We start from the raw sequence: 17004 nt of genomic DNA on the forward strand, positions 1-17004 counted from the left end.
GGTGGTCGTGACCACTTTCAGAAGTTCGGTTGGGGGACCACCCTCCCTTCATTTTCTGATTGACGTCACTCCCAACCATCATGTGAGGTAGTTAGGATCATCAGATCCCACACCGAGTAGTCACAACAACTCCTAAATGCTCGTTAAGGGTGGACGTGACCACCCATAGAGGTTGGAGAATTTTCTTTTTCCTTTTTGTTGAGGTGGTAATGCCATGTTGCACTACCATATTAGTAAATTTTCATATTGCACTGTCACGTTAGAAAATATAAATAAAAAAAATTAAAAATTAAAAATGAGAGATCTCTAACATTTTTCTTAAACAAATGAAAAAGATTTTAAATAAAGTTATATGATGCATTAATTTTAGAGGGGATTTTGTCATTAAGTGGACTTATAGAAGACAACGTCAAACTGCAGTAAAGATAATGGATTAATCTTCCTGTCTAAATCACTTTTTGGACATGTCCTCTCCAAACAGTAGCTAGATTGAGCAGTATGAATTGTACAATTAGCACATCCTATCTTCACTCGAATTGATTAATCATTAATGGACAAGCAAATAGTTTGATGGTAGATTGAGCAGTATAATTTGTACAATTAGCACATCCTATCTTCACTTCAAATGATTAATGGGCCTACATCACTTTTCCTAATTTTCCAAATTATAAACGGTTATGGCCCATCCGCCCATTAACAGAAACCTTTTCTTCTAACTTGTAATTATTTATTTATTTATTTTTAAATATTAGCAGGTTATGGAGCCTGATTTCTCTATGGAGCTCGCGAGAAGAGGTCTGTGGGTAAAGCCCCTGTATTTTTGAACAGACAGTTGAACAGACTACAGAGCGGCTTATATATTCATCTCTTCTGTATTATCATGGTAAACCACGTAAATATGGTGGTGTTCCTAGATATTTGTTTTGTTTCCTTAACATAATGTTTGAGAGAAAACCGGTCATATATATTATATATAACCTCTTTGTTTTAAACAGAAAACTGTTTTATCTATTGGCATTAGACAAGCTAATCAATTCTTAAACTTTTGCAAACTCAAGCAGTTTGGGTCCGTTTGAATTTGCCTTTTTTCAAAAGGTTTGACTTATGATTAATAAGATCATTCTATAAATGATTGTGGGTTATGCATGTTGATATTACTCTTAATCGAGCCCCATTTTTGTGAATCTGAACACTTCTGATCTGAGTTCTGGGCAGATTGATTAACAATGATGATGGCTTAAGGAAAAGAACACAGACCAAGAAGAGTGATCAAAAGAATAAAGAACATCACAAAATTTGAGTTTCAATTCATCATGCTATATATCCGATGTACATCTAGCAATTAAGGCCAAACTGATACAAAATTTGCTACCGCCGCTGCTATTTACACTCCACCATGAAAGGAAAAAGAAAAAAAGAAAAAAGAAGAAGCTTTCATCCTTGTTGCCGTGCAGGCTAGGCTAGGCTAGGCTAGGCTAGGCTAGGCTGGCTGGGGGGTTTCTTCAATCAATCATGCCAACAGAGGAGCATGACGACACATCTCCTTATTATGTAGAGGCGAGCCCTCTGCTCTCTGAGGGCCCCTCCAAGTCCTCTGGTCGACAGCCTTCTCTTGGAGCCTCCCATGGCGGCAGTAGTACTGCTCATCTTCATCGATCTCTTAGAATTCTGTTTTGTGAAATTGTGAAACTGTGAGTGAGAGAGAGCAGCTAGATAGCAGGCGTTGTTGTGGGTTGGTCTGAAAGTTGGAGGTGGGGAGGGGGTTTATATATAGAGTGGAGGAGGTTGCATAGGCTCACGTTGGTCGAGTAAAGAGGCAACGATGGGGCATGAAAGGGTGTGCAGTGCTCCCAAACCCACCAGACAGTGCCAAAAGGGGGCCCCAACCCCACTTGGCCATGGAAAATGACAAAACAATCCCAACATCAACATGCTATGTCACACTCCATATCCTAACTTGGTGTAGCCATTACCCACCAGCATAATGGGTCGGCCATTAATTCATTAACGTTGCCAATTTCTTTTGTTTATGACTCACCTGCATCCTTCATTTTCTATACGATGAGGTGACTATTCTTCTTTTTTGAGAAAAAAAATCATTCCTTTTTTTTTTTTAAGTGCTTTTCTTTGTAGATTCTCTTTAAAATTTTGTTGGATAGAGAGGGTCACGTACGTTATTTGAAAAAGTTGGGAATTAAAATAGAAAAATGTGATTCTTTATATCTAAAATTTGTCAAGCAGACGTCAATGCTCTTAAAAGGGAAATAGAGGGTTTAGTTGGATCCAACTTAAGAATGATGTTAACCATTTTCAGTGAGCCATAAGTCTAAAATGAAATAGAGAGGATTCATTTTATTTTTAAGATTATGTTTCGTTGCATCTAACGTTGTACATGGTGTCACGCTATTTTAAAATATTAACTGACATGATTATACATTTAACATGTGTCGGCGTGCGGTAGGAATCGGGTCAGGCGGCGGATCGAGACAGAGTTATGCTGAGTTTACTAGTTTGATAGCGATGGCGAGAAGTCCGGGCGAGAATCAAAGGGACGTGATCATGTTTGGAACTGTTTCACCCGAGTTGTGGGTCGTAGGTGATTGATTGTAAACCTACAACATGTAGTTTGTTTTGAAAGAAATATAGGTGTATGGCTAGTTTGTTTCTCGGAGTATCTGGGAAACTATATCCTCAGGGTCTAAGACTCTGTTTTTTGTATAGCAATTTGTTCTCTTGGCTTCATGAATGAAATTTGATTTTTGTTTCAAAAAAAAAAAAAAAACATATATACCATTAAATTTGTAAAATTTAATCTGGACGACCATGAAATGAAGAGGATATTAATCCGGGCTGTGATTGAAACCATTAATGTAGGACACAATTTTCAAATACAAAATGTCATTATACTGATGAAATTTGATTAGACTATATATCCAAAATCCATATTCAGGATATTATAGCATATATATTCTAGGTGATTACATAAGAAATATATTGTGGCGATGTTAATTAATTAACCACTTACTAATGACAGTTTGATTTAGATGTTTTTGCTGCATTTGTACGTCGATGAAAAAGATAGAAAGAAACAAACATCAGTACTTTAGAGCTTTTTTATTAGATACCAGTTGGTCTAGAACAAAGTTTTTATCTAAATTAAATTAGAAGAAATTTATTCAACCTACTCTATTATATAAAATGATATATGTCTATAAAAATTACGTACTTTGAAGACATATGTCAATTAATTTAATAGATTTGGTTTGAGTAATTTCCTCCGATCCAATTTAGACGAAAACTTTGTTTTTTTTTTGTTCAAAACACACGTTTAAACTAACACTATATGTGAAAATCACGTACTTTAAAGACATATGTCAATTTAATAAATTAGATATGAGTAATTTATTCCAATCCAATTCAGAAGAAAATTTTGTTCTTGTTTGTTCAAACTACATGTTTAATTGGTGGATAAGTAATGCAACATGTTACATACCACACAAACATCTTACAAACATCACAGAAAGTTGATGTGGCAAGCTCTAGTAGCCATAAGATTAATTTTTTTTTTTAATAAGGACTAATCCAAGGGCTACTAAACATTGTCATGGCAACTTTGCATGATGTTTATGTTTAGTATTTCTCTTTTGGATAAAAATAATGAGGAGCTAATTAAGCAAGTGAAAGTTCATGGTTATGACCAAGATTCCACAATTATACAAGAATATGTATATTATAATATGAGTAAATAAAATAATTGTCTTAAAATAACAAGCCTAACAAATATAAAATAAGAGCTCAAAACCCATCTAAGTGATTGATTAAATTAAATGCGGTCAAATTATACTTAACCAAAATCAAAGCAAACACCCACTTGCTTCGTCTCGTGTTCCACCCGTTTCACTGATCAGGGCACCATCTTCCATGAATCCTCATTCTAATAAACAATTAATCTGTTTTCTATGCTCTCTTTGAGCAATTTTAGCTGTCAAACAGCATTGCTCTTCTATCTTTGTTTTTTCCCCGAACAGTAGACAGGATTTGAAGATGCTATATGTAGTGTTTGTTAACTTACATGCACATATGATCTTAGTTGTCTTATAGATTTGGATTGTATATAGGATTGCTTTCTTAAAATGATCTTTCATCAAATCCCTGATAGAGCTTATTAGATGATGCTCTAGTCTGTCAGAATTGAGTCTTTAACATGTATGATTAAGTTGACTAAACCATCTAATGGCACAACTTTTAGGGATTGACGTTGCAATTTTTTATAAGATTTACGAATTTGATACGAAATTAACGGTCGAATTAGGGTTAAGGGGTCTAACACGTACCATTTAATTAAATGAGTCTGATTATGATTAACCTATATGGTTTTATACCCATGTCTCGATACAAATTGTCACTCCTACTGTTAGGTCAGTTTGTAAGGAAGTTATAATGAAAATTAGAACTGTTTGCTGAAAGGGAGCTTAGGCATGCCTGACTATGGCATGCATTAAAGCATTTTTTAAGGAATGCATAGAATAATATATATATATATATATATATATATATATGTGTGTGTGTGTGTAAGAGAGTGTGAGACACCTTCGGGAACCAAACTAGATTAGAGACAATGGTGATAAAACTAATCTACGAAATGCACTTTAATCAAAGTGTCTCCAGGTTTAGTTTGGAGTGCCCCGTGCAGGGCTTATTGTACTGTTTATGCTTATAAAAAAAAAATGGCTTGGTTGTACAGAACAAGGAGGTCAGAGTTGCACGTGAAGGTCTCGTGATTTACAATGCCATTACCTGTGAATGTGATAGACTCAATAAATATTGCTATTTTAATCTCATCTCTAAGCTTTGAAACACATAGTTTATCAGCAGTTCCACCATACTTTTGTTGGCTCCTGTTTACCAAGGAACTTCGTTCCCACGTGTAATGCTTCCGGCCACCGCTTTCCCTTAACGTATTTTTCTTTGCCTTTCTAGCATGCATGACTTTGAATTGAAGAGATTCTCCATGTGAAAACACCAAAGGATTGTACGATTTTGATTTGAAATTACAGTTGTCTTGTTAAATGTGTTGTACGTATCATACTTTGACAGCCTTTGATTAATTAAAACAGATATCTTGTATAATCCACATTCGAGGGATTATTAGTCAATTACAGCTTAACCACTGTACGAACAAATATAAGCACATATCCATCTCCATGATGCTCGTTGACTATATATAACTAGCAATGTTATCCTAAAATCGTGCATTGTAGAGTCATGATTTAAACCAACTCATAACCTCTGCAATAATACCGTGTTAAATCATCAGTTATTTCGAAAGATTAATATACTATAAAACATGAAACTGAAGTTGCCTTTCAAATATCCAAATTTTGATGATTAATTTGATGACATGCATTATAATCCGTGTCGGCAGGCAATCAAAATTCAAGTTATCTTTATTATTATCCTCTTTAGCAGCAGCTTGTAGGAAAAGATCCATCAGTGTAGGAAAAGATCATCCCATAAAGAGCAAAAACTTTGATGCACTTAATTACTTGTCCCAACAAAAGGAAAAATAGAAGAATAAAGAAAAGCTTCAGAAGCGCACTTTCTTGTTTTTGAATGCAAAAGGGTTATTCTATGTATAGCCGACAGTGGGAACATCAAGGAATGTGGGACAGGTTTGATTTGAATTTTTTTCTCGAGTAATGTAAGAGACATAGCATGCTTCATAGCAGCTTCAGTTCAATAAATTACGTTCAGCAGAATTGCAATCCATGCAGGTGCTCAGACGTGTGTTAAAGGATTCCAGCTAATTTCTTTCATTTTAAAACATAATTCTATTCCACCAAGATGGTTGGTAATCACGGATGTACAAAAAGAAAAAGAAAAGAAAAAGTGTATTATGTATTCACAAACTTCAGTCCTCTCTGGGGATCCATCTGCTCCACCATAGGCTCTTCCTACGTTGGTTAAGCTCATCCACGCTCTCATTCAATGTTCTTACAATCTTCCTCTGGAGCCGAAGAGCTGAAGCAAGAGCATTCCTTTGTGGACTTGCCTTCTTCTTGGGCTCAATGTCCTGCACAATAGAATAAAGTTAGTGTTGTAGTGTTGTACCATGTATCTTCAAGTTAATAGTTCCTAGCTAGTTGGAATATAATTTAGGTACAGACTCTGAGCTCCTGAAGCTGAGCTTCTGTGAAGCCACCATCCTTCTTGGTCCCTGATTTTGCCATTAGCCGGATTACCCACTTGGCAGCTTCCCCATAGTCTTGCTGTGTTGCACGAAAATATTGCAGCCTCAGCTTCTGCATGAAGGACAAAGCCAATAGCCCTTCCCTATCAAAGTAGGGATGAGCTAAAGCCGCTTTTGCACTGGTTCTTTGTCGTGCTTTATATCGAACCATTGAAGTCACAAGTTCCCATCCAATCCCACCATCTAAATCCAACAACTGAAATCCCCTCCGCAGTTCAGTGCTAGCACGAGGCTCTACACTTTTCCTCCATGCAACCAAGTCATAGTCACATCTCTTTAACTGACGATTGAATTGTATGAGGCCACTGTCGGTGCGTAATGCTGGGAATGCCTATAAGAAGAAAACTGTTAAGAGTTGACAATGCTAAATCTTGCATAATGAGTATAGTAGATGAAATTAGCCACATGTTCTTGTTGATAGATACTACATCTGGATATATAACTTTTCCAAAAATGCTAAACGTGTTCTGCTATTTCAAAAGTATAGGGTGAAGGAAAACTTAAATTCCTGTGTTTAGGAGATGGTATTCACTAGTGTCACAAACCCCAATTGGCCTAGGCTCTGCTAATCCTTTTACAAAGCATTGATACCCCTCAAAACCACAGACTCGGTCTGGTTGTGACTGGTATAGCCAATACACCAACCCTCTTTGAAGTGTTCATGAAATCTATTATGTAATGAAGTCAATAAATAAGTCCAGGAATATCAGCAGCATTTGTCACTCACCATTTGCAGGAATATGAGACCAGTACTGTAGATATCAAATCTATCAGGCAAATTCATCTGTTCAAGGATGTATAATCAGAACAAAAAAAATCAGCTCAATTCTATAAGAAAGGAAGTTTGAAATACGGCAATTACTCTGGAATGGTTCAGAATTAGTATGCACCTGCCATAGGACTGGGGAAAGTGCAGTTGCCACTGGAGCTGAAGGTGCAGATGGAGTTTGTGTGCTCATGATGTATTGCTCTGGTGCAGCATATCTGAAAAGGAAAGAAACCAAAAACTTTGTCACTACCTTTAGATAAAAAAAAAGACAGCAGGACAAACATCAGTAAGTAATTCTGGATTACGGGTTTTGAAGTTTTTCAAGCATTATACAAGGTTTTAGGTTTTTCATGTTGGCAATACATGATTTGTTGTAAGCATTAGGTTTAGGGTTAAGTCGGGATCGAAATGCGGTTGAAGAGGCATCAAAAGTTGAAGTTGAGAAGGGATCGGTCGATCCCTCGGCCTATGCTCGATGGACCGAGCAGATGCAGCATGTTCCATATTAAAACCCGAGATGCAGTAGATGGCTTGGTTGATGCTCGATTGACCGAGGTGATGCAGAGATGATGCACAACTCTCCAACAGTAAAACCCGAGAGGGTCAATTGATCCCTCAGTTGACCGAGGTAGTGCAATGTGCTATTAAACCGTGAAACCCTAAGTGTTTGATTGACTGAGCTAATGCCTCAGTCAACCGAGACCTGCCGCTGGTTGTTTTTAAACTCAACCGAATTTGACCTAAAACCTTGATTTTTCCCCTCTCCATATAAGCCTTACATACCACGATTTCCATAGACCTAGAGAGACAATATTTCAGTTGTTTTTGAGAGGTTTAATATTGTTCTTGAGCCTAAACAGATCGAAACCTTCTCCTAGTTAATTCTTCTCATTCAAACCACATAAAAGCCTACAGCTACCATAGATCCGGGTTTAAATGGACAAGATTTGTTTGCGAAGGAGATCCAGATAGAAGAAGGCCAGAGGTTTTGGAGCCACTACGGTGGGAGGTGAACGTGTCATTTACTGGAATTGCAAGATTAGACCTTCGAAGTTGCAAAGCTTTTGTAAGCAAAAACAATATGTAACGTAAGTCTTCTATAGCAGATGTCTTTAGGATTGGCTAGGCCCTAGAGTGGTGTTACTTTTGAAGAATTCTTCACAAGGTTTCCACTTCGTCAGCAAATCTATGTGTTGCTTTATTTCCTGCTTCTCTTGATTGTGGTGACAATATCTGTGGTAATTAAATTGATAACTGTTTATTTGGTAAATTGGACTACAAATAACTTGGGGGTCTAAATCTGGAAAATGTTCAATTTTTGGTTCCTCATAAACATTAAAAGATCAGAAAATTAACCCGTATCCTTCATTTGTTTCTCAAGCTGCTCACCTCTACTAACATCTAATAATTCTCAGAGCTGATGTGCACCTAAGCAGCAAATCGACTGTTGAGAATATTCTAACTCCATATCATTAGTGAATTTGGACATTCCATTTGTATAGAATAAGCCCATTGTTGGTAATTTATCTTTTCATGTAGGACTTGAAATGACTAGTAAGGTTTTTGGACAGAAATTAGCAGAGTCAATCTGTTCTCCTTCATGCCTCTTTAATTATATAAGGAAAACTTACATTACACTAAATGACATCTTTTATGTATTTCTTTTGAAGATATCCACAGACTTTGCAAATAATAGTACAAACTTGAAATTGAAAGTTCTACGCACAACAATAAATGACTTCCTTTTCATGGCAAGTTCCAGCAATGACCAAATTATGCATCAAAAAAGAGAATGGAAAATTGGTGATTCAACTATTCAGCTCATAAGCCATACTTCTACGAGGATACCTTGGATCCAAAAGAAACTCCTTTGGAATATAGTTGATGCCCACTCGCAAATCAGCTGCAGCTCCTAGATCAATTATCTTGAATGTACGAGAACCTGTTCAAGTTTTAATGGTAATATGATATTATTGAACCTGATATTTCTCAGACATTTTCAACCTTTTATTGGCTAATTGCAAACTAAAAATTCCAACAATTACCTTCAGAAAAAATAATATTCTGTGGCTTAATATCCCTATGCACAATCCCTGTCGAGTGAAGCCCATCCAACGCAAATAAGAGCTGTCTCATGATTGTTTGAATGATTATATCCTCCCTTTCCAAACCCTTAGGCAAGGCCTGGACCTCTCCAAGAATCATTGTTTCTACCTGACATTTTTACCATCATTAAACTAGAGATTTGGAAAGCTAAACTGAACTAAGAATTACCTTAAAGGCATTAAACTCACAAACCACTGAATATTAGCCCAATTAATCATAAAAGCATTTTGGAATGGATATCTATATCGGGAGTTAATCCACGTATTGCTTGACGTAAAACAGATAGCGGATTCGTCTCAACAATATATGGACCATAAAACTATCCAATTGTAATACTGCATGCAAAACAAGAATTGTAAACTTGTTGCTCACTGAGTGGATACTGAAAATGATGTGTTAGTATATTCCTGATGCCAGACAAATATGGGCGTATATTTTAATGGTCAGCTAATTCGTGATATTTCTGTATTTTTCAGATCTTAAGAGTCAAATTAGGACATTTCTTGGTAATATATTAAATAGGATAAATTTAGGAATTTTTTACTCAGATAATAAATTTTTCTGAGCCTTTATATTGGTCACTAGTGTGTAAAACGAAAATCATTAGTCTTCTATCAATAAAAAATTGTTCCATGAGGCATTTTCCTCCTTATCTTACATGTGGATTTAAGGAGTCCCTATGGATTCAAGGGTGTAGGTCTAACTAGAACAAGATCTAACCCGCTCGAGCTTTTTGTTCGGCATCAATTCTTTTTACAGATGACATTGTCTGCATAGACCCCACCTTCTTACATCACAAGAGAGGGTGAGGGTGGGGGAAGGGGGGGATTTAAAGATCAAAACAAGATTAATATTTCGTAATATGTTGGAAACCACAAAAATATTCAAACTTAGTATGATAGGTTTCATATAAAGCCTTTATATACAATATGAAAAGACTGATGAGAGAAAGTACCAACATTGTAGGGAAACTCTTTACTCTGCATCAAATCCGTAAGTGTGTTCTCCCCTTCAAACCGCCATATAAGCCAATACTCAGGTCCTTTTTTTGAAGAAGTCTGGAACCAATTTCATGATAACAGTATTAATCACCAGATGGGGAAAAAACTTTTTGCGCAATTGTATGAGCTTCCAAAGTATATCTTTTAATTTCTAAAGCTAATGATACCCTTAATTCATATGGTGATAGTAGCAGTCATAATAGAGGAACACCTCAAGAAAGCCGTACACAAAATCAGCACAGCTATTTGCACAAGCTCTTCGAACACGCTCATTCATCCAAATTTCCACGGCACCATATTCAGTAGCTTTTTTCAAGACCAAGTCACCTTCCTTCTATTGAATTCCACAGCAAATTTTAAAGAATTAGAAGGTAAGTTGTCATCACCACTCATAAGATTTACCGATGCAATTAAAATTAATTCATGAGGGCAAGTTCAACAAAAATAGAAGCTAAATAAAAAAAATTCACAGAGGATAACATCAAACACATAATACGTACCTTGGATAAAGGCTTTTTTTTCAATGAAACTCTATAAACCACACCAAAAGCCCCCTCCCCCAACTTCTTCCCCAGCACAAAATCATCCTGCCACACAAACTCAATACAATTCAGCACATATACAACAATTAGCTCAAAATATAGTCCAAGATGAAAAATCAGCTACAATTCACTGACCTTCCTGTAAGTGGGTCTGAATAGCCTCTCAGCAAAAGCAAGAACAAACATGTCAAAGAACCCAGGGGCCACACCAGGTGTGGCCCAGAGGTAAGACAGAGTGCCCAGAGCCAAAAGCGCACCAGGGGCCGTAAGCGTCAAGCCACTCGACTTAGGAAGAGTGCTTCTGTATATTATGTCACCGCACTCCATGACAGTGCATGGCAGCCCGACTCCCACTCCTACAAAGAGGTCACGAACCGCATCGATGATCAGTTCGCCATGTGACGCGAAAACTAGGAAGTACTGTTTTGGGTTTGAGATGGTGATTCTTGTACTGGGTTGTGATTTAAAAGCACTGGGTTTGATTCTGAGTTTCTTGCCGAGAAATGGGGTCATGGGCTTCGGAGAATTGTGAGGGTGGAGCTTGGTCACTCCTATTCCAACTCCTCCTGCTGCAACAGTGGCCATGTTCGTACCGACTGAAGCTTAGATTTTGTGGGAAAGAGCTAGCAATTGGCACAGACAAGCTCTCATTTTAAGTCTGCTTCAAATTTCGACCACTAGTCCGCTACACAGCGACAGTTATTTTCAGGTATTTTTGTGGAAGGAAATGGTTCGATTGGATTGATGATGATCCACACTGACCACAAATGACACGTAGATGTACGCATGTTGGGTTGGGCCTAGTATTGGATGTTTAGGAATTACGTTCCTTTGCCATTTGGGCATCGTGCAACCTTGTTGGGCCACTTTGTTTTGTTTTTTATTGCTTAGAGCCCAATATGTCTCGGTGAGTATACGAATGCTCCAAAGCCCAGTAACGAGGATCGGATCCTCTACAATTTAGGTAGACAATTAAGAGAAGGTCTCAATAAAGCTCACATGTCCAAAAAGATCTCGAGTAAGTTAGCCCATTAAGATATCTCATACAAGGTTAGGCAGGCTGAAGTCGAGTCAATCAATTGTAGACAATCTTGATCCGAATAAAAATTGATAACAATATTTACATCATTACTGTTAAAGTGTCTCACATCACTAAGATTTCCTTCACCTAGACACTTTATAAATCATTGTGTCACTTCTTCTCTCAATGTGTCTTTTAAAAGTGAATAAGACCCATTAGACTAATACATGGTATCAGATCCACAGGTTTCTTGCGATGATAGGCATTTTCCTTCTGTTGTTGTCCACGTGTTTGGCCATTAGTTACCACACTTGAGAGGGCATGTTAAAGTGTCTTCCATCGCTAAGATAAGTCATGTTGTCCCCTCCTCTCTCAAAACGTCTTTTGAGAGTGTCAATGGCTCCATGAACTTTTCACAATTATGGTATGGGTGTGGAGTAATCCAGTTTGTGAAGTGTCTTTGTGATGGTATTTAGGGCCTTGAGATGGAATCCAGTTCATATCAAGATGGGGCAAGAGAGAGGGAACGGAGGACTATATAGCCCTCCTAGTCTGTAAAGTTTTTTTTTTTTTTTTGTCACCGCATTAGGGCCTTGAGATCGAAACAAGTTCGTATGGAGATGGGCCGGAGAAAGGAAGGATTATCCAGTCCATCCTGTTATATAGCTCTGCAAATTGAACCCAAAAATAATAAAAAAATGAATTTGACTGTGGGCCTGTGGCCTCTTAGAAAAATGCTTAAAAGTAATATACCTTTGAATATTATTTTTTATTTTTTATTTTTCAGTAAGGAGATATCAAAAAGCCACTCGGTAGTGTCACATCAACAAAATAAAATAAAAGTGAGATGTATAACATAAATTTTTCTTACAAATTAATATGACAATGCATGTGGCATTTATCACGTTTGCCACTAAAAAATAAATTCCTATCAAATTTTGTTATTTCATTTGTTTTTCACCTATACAATACCACGATGCATTCCACTAAATTTACCTATCACATTTTGTTATTTCATTTTTTTTTCACCTATATAATACCGCGAGCCATTCTTGTGGAATGCTACGGAGATTGTAATAAAAGTTATAGAGTAATCGTAAATACTATATTCTCATCCTATTATATTGATATGACAGTACACACTGCTCCAATTTTTTTGTTTTTTAGCAAAAGCGAATCTAAGATCATATTTGAGATAGCGTTAGGAAATAAAGTTTTTATAGTCAAAAAGAGCTTTTGAAAAAAAATCTTTATTTACAAACTTTTTTCAAAAGTACGTTTTGGCCTCTTTTTTTAGAGGGAAAAAAAAATAAAAAATTTTGAAATTTTTACCAAACAGTCTAATTTTTGTTTTGTACATCTTTTTATATACTAAATTAAAATTTTTAACTTTTTAACACAATTTCAAACAAACTCTAAAGATTGGAAAACACCGGCACGAGAGTACAGTAAAATAGAGGTGGGATTAGGTGAAATATTTAGCATTGCTAATAAATAAAAGTGATAATACCCCCTGCCTCCCCTTATCCCCCACAACCTCCTCCTAAGATCTAGTGAAAGCAAGTTTTGTGTAAGAAAAGTCTACACATTTTTTACCAAGCAAGCTTAACTAAAAAGACTGTAGGCCATCCATCCAATGAAAAAGGCGAAAAAAAATCTGACAAACTTCTTTTTTCCTTCATTAATTGACAAAAATAAGGTCTTGATTCCAATTGGAGACGTACGCATTATCCGATTTTGTCCTAAAAAGTTGACTGGTTTCAAATTTGCATGCTAGGATAAGGTTCGCTGGCCTAAAATAGAAAACATAATCCAATATTGCAAATTGCATGTGATTTTTTTTTTTTTTTTATAATTATTTTCTTTTTTTACGATTTTCAAGTCCCAGAATCTACAAAACCCATTACATGGAAATGGAAGTGGAAACTGGAAACTGGAAACTGGAAACACCCATGATACCTTCCACTATATATATATCTATATAAATAGAGCAAACCTCGATGGTGACCACGGGTCTCCTTCCTCACGTAGACAAGAGAATTCTACACAGTCAGAAGAATAAGAAAGAATATTTACCATGCGCTCATCATCATCATCTTTATCAAAAATCCCTTTTTGACACCATCGATGTCTGTCCTCATTTACAAAGCGAATCACAGCCGTCAATATATAACGCCCGAGTGGGCGCGCGGCTCTTTCCCATGAAACACAGTCACCAAGTGGTGGCTAGCTGTCGGAGAGCAACGATGAGTGACGAAAGAGATCGTAAGGGGCCCAGAGGCTGTCCAAGGGACACGGGTGCTTAGAGTCGAGCCGGAGCCAGGGCTTGCCCTTGCCACTCCAATGCAGGAGGCTCACCGGCCCAGGGTGGAGATCCCTACACAGTCCCTCCAGATTGTCGCCTCCAAGCCCATGCTGGTTCCACCTGTGCTCCACCCCCTCCACGTCCCCTGCGAACACCAGCAGAAACGGAGGCAGCGACCCCAGCTCGTATATCCTGTACCGCTTCTGCACCCTCATCCAGCTCTCCAGCCTCTCCGTGTACCTCCCTTCCCTCCACTTCCTCAGATCGATCACCATCACCCCCGTGTTGAAATAGCACGCCCTCTTCCCCTTCAATGACGCCGCATACGCCCGGTTCGCCCAGAAACTGCCCGTGAAGTAGCTCGTGAAGTTCGCGTGGCAGTACTCGGGCGCGCCCAGCACGTGATTGCCCAGATCGATGCTCCACAGCTTCGCCACGTCGTCCACCACGATCAGGTCGGAGTCGAAGTAGATGATGCGACCGACAGCGGAGGGCAGGAGGTCGGCTAGGTAGATGCGCGCGTAGTTGAGAGGCTGGTCGAGGGCTTGCCGTATAGAGTAGGAGATCATTCCCTTCACGAGGTTGGAATCGAAGTGGTAGAGGCGAAAGCTCAGGTACGGGAAGGTCGTGGTGACAACGCGGCGGAGGCCGTCGTGGCCGCGCTTGGCGGCGATGAAGTGGAACACGATGTTCTCCGGGCACGACGCGTGCTGGAGCACCGAGAACACCCCCGCCACCGAGCCCCGCAGGTAGGTAGCGTCCAGCGTCATCGCGATGTGGATGAGCCACCGGTCGTCCAGCGAGGAGAACCTCGCCGCTCGGGGGCAACCCCGTCCATTCCGAAATGCCGTTGCTTCTCTGAAAGCCGGGAGCTCTCCGGCTGTACCTCCATACGGGAAGTTAACGGTGACGAGAAAAAGGAGGAGGAGCAAGTGGCGTGCCGTTGGCATGGTTTGATGGGTGAAGCGTTTGTAAAGGAATGAGAGAGGAGTAAAAGAGAAGAAGCGTAGTGGGGGGGCCAGCTGGAAAGGGTAGGGATACTTTTGGTATTTTCTGATGTTTTGTGTAGGACCGGAGGTAGAGTTAAAAGGGGTACAAAATTAAAAAGGAAAATGATATAAATCCGTGATGCTGTGATGCTGCCAGGCTGGAATAACGCGTCTTTTTTTGTTTGCCCTCATTGATTTAGATCTGCGTGGAAATTTATATATGACGACACGCTGCTGCTTTAATCATGCTCATCCTTACTTCCGTACTATACTAGTACGGGTACAGTATTTATTATTTAGTAATTGGGTGGGGTGAATAAAAAGGTATTTTGTAATCAATTTATTTGTTATGACCGGTGAATTTCATTAAAAGAAATTAAAAATTTAATCAGTAGATTGTTGAAAATCTTTGTTTTCTGTTTCATTATTTATATATATATATATATATATAATTTTTAAAAAATAAATGTGTAATTTTATATTGATACCACCAAAAAAAAATGGCTGAAGGAATTACATGCAGGATATAATATTCTGTAAAGCGTTTCACCCAACAATAGATGGGTCAAAAACTCGAATCCGAGATGGAATATGGAAAAAAGCAAACTGAAACAAGAAAAGAGACAGATGTTCTATTACGCACAAATCCGGCAAGTGAAGCTTAAGTCACGCCTCAAACTATCTATACATTTTGCCAATTTAAATTGAAACATGTTATTTAATGCATTTGAATTATTTTTTTTTTTTTAATTTTAAAAATTAATTATTGAATCCGTAGAACTTACACTTATATATGAATCTTACATATGAAATAATTAATTTTTAAAATGAAAAGAATAAGAGAATAGAAAAAAAAGCTTTTTTTTTTTTTTTTTTTGGTTTAAATTTGAGCTAATTTGTCGGATAAAAATTAAAAAGTAAATTGTTCCGTTCGTTGATGCTCTTTAAACGTAGGCAGTGAAGTGGGGGGAAACTGTTGGTCAACCGGATCTGACAAGATATGGATGGGTAAAAAGTAAAAACTGGAGCTCAAGGACAAGTAGTGTAATGGCGACGAAGTTGAGAGGATAAAGCCATAAAGCCATAAAGGTGAGAGAGCACATATACATATATATATATATATATATATATATAGCTGGCAATGAGCGCGTGAGTAGATAATGCATGGAAATAAAGTTTAGCACTTTTTGGGACACATTCAGGTTTGGTTGGGGAATGCCATTACTCTCCATAAATTACCACCCACTACCCCTTCCCCTTCCCCTTCCCACCTGTCTCTGAACATCCATTCCTGTATTGCTGTAATAAAAAGATTTTGAACATCATCTGTTTGGCTCAGGGGTGTACAATTTTTTTTTTTTTAAATCAACTATTAAATACATATGATCTATATGTATATTATTGTGGGTCTTACAAATTTAATAATTGATTTAGAAAAAAAAAAAATATACAAAAAAAGGTAAAAAAATTCATTTCTCCATAAGGCAGGGTGGTGCCGTCAAAGGATAAAATGGCTCTCTGAATTTTCATTTTTATCATAAGAGGTACCTGTGCTATAAAAAAAGACGGAAATGGTACCTCCATTCATTTTTCCGTCCAAAATTAATGTCCCGCTAGTCATCCTACACATGTCGGCTTACATGCGCGACACCTGTCTCCATAGCCATGTCAGCACTGACGTGGCTACTATATATATATATATATATATATATATATATATATATATATAAGGACTTTAAAAAATATATATATATAGAAAAAAAATATATATATCTAAGGGTTGTTGAGGGCCACATGCCACCCCGATTTGGTTTCGGGGTGGCCCATTTGACCTGGGGGTGATTGCCAAAGGCCAAAACCTATTTTTTTTTTTTTTTTCTACTTTTGCCCATGGGGTGGCTGGCCACGAGAGTGGTTCGGCCACCCCCATGGGCTAAAGTGAGGGAAAAAAAATAAAAAACAAAGTTTTGGCCATTGGAGGTGGCCGAACCACCCTTAGGCCAAATGGAGGTGGTTTCAGC

The 17004-nt window shown here is 37.9% G+C and overlaps 3 protein-coding genes across 5 annotated transcripts; all 3 read right to left on the reverse strand.

Annotated features, from left to right (window-relative positions):
• Positions 1-1287: 1287 nt before the first annotated feature.
• Positions 1288-1786, reverse strand: LOC133866967 (small polypeptide DEVIL 4). The gene has a single exon (XM_062303634.1). The coding sequence runs from the start codon at positions 1651-1653 to the stop codon at positions 1507-1509; it is 147 nt and encodes a 48-aa protein (XP_062159618.1). The 5' UTR covers positions 1654-1786; the 3' UTR covers positions 1288-1506.
• Positions 1787-5785: 3999 nt separating this feature from the next.
• Positions 5786-11397, reverse strand: LOC133866706 (serine/threonine-protein kinase STN7, chloroplastic). Of its 3 annotated transcripts, none has more exons than XM_062303326.1 (10): positions 10804-11397; positions 10627-10713; positions 10338-10457; positions 10085-10183; positions 9065-9233; positions 8868-8961; positions 7141-7234; positions 6978-7034; positions 6168-6581; positions 5786-6073 (listed from the first exon to the last, which is right to left on the reverse strand). In XM_062303326.1, the coding sequence occupies exons 1-10, from the start codon at positions 11251-11253 to the stop codon at positions 5912-5914; spliced, it is 1746 nt and encodes a 581-aa protein (XP_062159310.1). In that variant the 5' UTR covers positions 11254-11397; the 3' UTR covers positions 5786-5911. The 3 variants fall into 3 exon arrangements, with proteins under 3 accessions (XP_062159310.1, XP_062159309.1, XP_062159308.1); XM_062303325.1 differs by having other exon boundaries at positions 9065-9229; positions 10081-10183; positions 10338-10460; XM_062303324.1 differs by having other exon boundaries at positions 10338-10460; positions 10804-11396.
• Positions 11398-11747: 350 nt separating this feature from the next.
• On the reverse strand, positions 11748-14980 carry LOC133866479 (probable galacturonosyltransferase-like 3). Its single transcript, XM_062303019.1, has 2 exons — positions 13766-14980; positions 11748-12357 (listed from the first exon to the last, which is right to left on the reverse strand). The coding sequence occupies exon 1, from the start codon at positions 14942-14944 to the stop codon at positions 13916-13918; it is 1029 nt and encodes a 342-aa protein (XP_062159003.1). The 5' UTR covers positions 14945-14980; the 3' UTR covers positions 11748-12357; positions 13766-13915.
• Between the last annotated feature and the right edge of the window lie 2024 nt (positions 14981-17004).

Source organism: Alnus glutinosa, chromosome 4 (assembly GCF_958979055.1).
Source record: "Alnus glutinosa chromosome 4, dhAlnGlut1.1, whole genome shotgun sequence".
In the NCBI taxonomy this organism is placed as follows: domain Eukaryota; kingdom Viridiplantae; phylum Streptophyta; class Magnoliopsida; order Fagales; family Betulaceae; genus Alnus; species Alnus glutinosa.